Raw genomic sequence first — 1,713 nt, forward strand, 5'->3', positions numbered from 1 at the left:
CTGAACATGTTTTCTCACTTACTTGAAGGCCTAAGCCTTGCAGTGATAGATAGAGACAGATACTTGAGCTTTGGTTTCATATTTGTAAGTCTTTCAACCATCCCAGTACTATGTGGTGATTTGAATTTGGCTTGCGCTGCTGCTTAAGGCATGAAAAAAAGACATTTGGGAAACTCTAGCAATTTCTCTTTCAAAATTCATCTCTTGATGTTTACTGTGACTGTCATTGAGGCTGGTGGGAAAGCCATTGGTTTTGTAGAAAGAATTTAGCTGTGGGTGCAAAATGCCCACTATCTTGTATTAAAGCAAACATTGTTCTTGTCTGTGCATTTTCCCCTTTCTTTATCCAGTCTCCTTCATGAACTCAAATGGCAGTGATGAAATGATCGCCAGCAGATTGCCACTATCAGATCGACCTCTTCTGACTGTTGCCAAATTAAGGCAGATGAGGCAGGTTCAGTCTTCCTCCTTTGTGTCTGACGATGGCTCTTACCTGGAGTGGGTGACCTGGAACAACTCTCTCCCAAACGATGCTGTATCAATTTACAATGGATATGTTGATCGTATTGATTATATCTGCAAATACAGGTGTGAGGCTGGCTTTTATACACCCAGTAAGGGCCCTTATTGCCACTATTCCGGCACAAGAAAAGCCTATTCTGGTTCCCCGTTTGAGATTCTGGTGAACAAAAACAACTTTGAGATCCTGGAGTGGAAGGAGGATTCGTATGGTTCAGTGCCCCAGAATTCAGTCAGAACCTGCCCTGGGGAGGACATATTTGTAGGGAAGAACAAATATGGACTTGGGAAGGTTTCTACTCAGGATAAGGCCTTCTACCTGCCGTGGGAGGGTTCTGAATATTGGTACAACTACTATGAGGTCCTGACCATCAATGAGAATATAATCAGCCAGAAGATCTATGATGTCAAGTATAATATTGATGAGTCTAAAATCTTAAAATATCCTCCAGAGATCATACGAAAAACAGCCATCAGCAACTACGAATGCCGCTCAGTGGTGAAAACAGATTCCCTATCAAAGACATATCAGGTTGAGCAAAGGTGGGACTTCACCTCTGCTATCAAAGTTGGTGTTAGAACAAGCTTTGAAGTCGGCATCCCTTTCTTGAGCACAAATATTGAGATCAGCAGTGAGGTGACATTACAGTACTCCAAGGGAGAAATAGTGACAGAAGTAATCACTGATACTGTTTCTGTGGAGATCACAGCTCCGCCAAACCGCTCCTGCATAGTTAATATGGAGCGGTATAAGTATAAGATTGACATCCCGTTCACAGCGCGCCTCAGCCGCACCTATGGTAACGGGGAGATCCACACAACGTCCATCACTGGGACGTATGACAGCATTCAGGTTGCAGAAGTCCGGGCTGTGGTGGACCGATGTGAACCTGTGGACAACCCCCAGCCGTGCACATGAAATGCATAAAGCCCCACATGATGTCTGACATAATGCATTTGTATGTTTGAGGCTTTTTTATTATTTTTTATTATTTTTTTCACTTTCAATTTTTGATATTATCTAGCGCTTGTTCTCGTTGAATTTGAATGCCCTTATTGTCAGACACTTTGGACAAAAGCCAAATCAATATAATGTATATATTAATAAATATATACCTTAATAAAGGCTCTTTGTTAAAATTTGTGTTGCTTTGATTTGCTATGCCCTTGAAATGGCAAACCCATTTCCATCAG

The 1,713-nt window shown here is 41.9% G+C and overlaps 1 protein-coding gene across 1 annotated transcript; it reads left to right on the forward strand.

Moving 5' to 3' along the window:
• Positions 1-423: 423 nt before the first annotated feature.
• Positions 424-1,438, forward strand: LOC118326119 (natterin-3-like). The gene has a single exon (XM_035659037.1). It carries the CDS (start codon positions 446-448, stop codon positions 1,436-1,438), a length of 993 nt encoding a protein of 330 aa, XP_035514930.1. The 5' UTR covers positions 424-445.
• Positions 1,439-1,713: the final 275 nt, after the last annotated feature.

Source organism: Morone saxatilis, unplaced genomic scaffold, assembly GCF_004916995.1.
Source record: "Morone saxatilis isolate NCDOM2014 unplaced genomic scaffold, NCSU_SB_2.0 Contig16, whole genome shotgun sequence".
In the NCBI taxonomy this organism is placed as follows: domain Eukaryota; kingdom Metazoa; phylum Chordata; class Actinopteri; family Moronidae; genus Morone; species Morone saxatilis.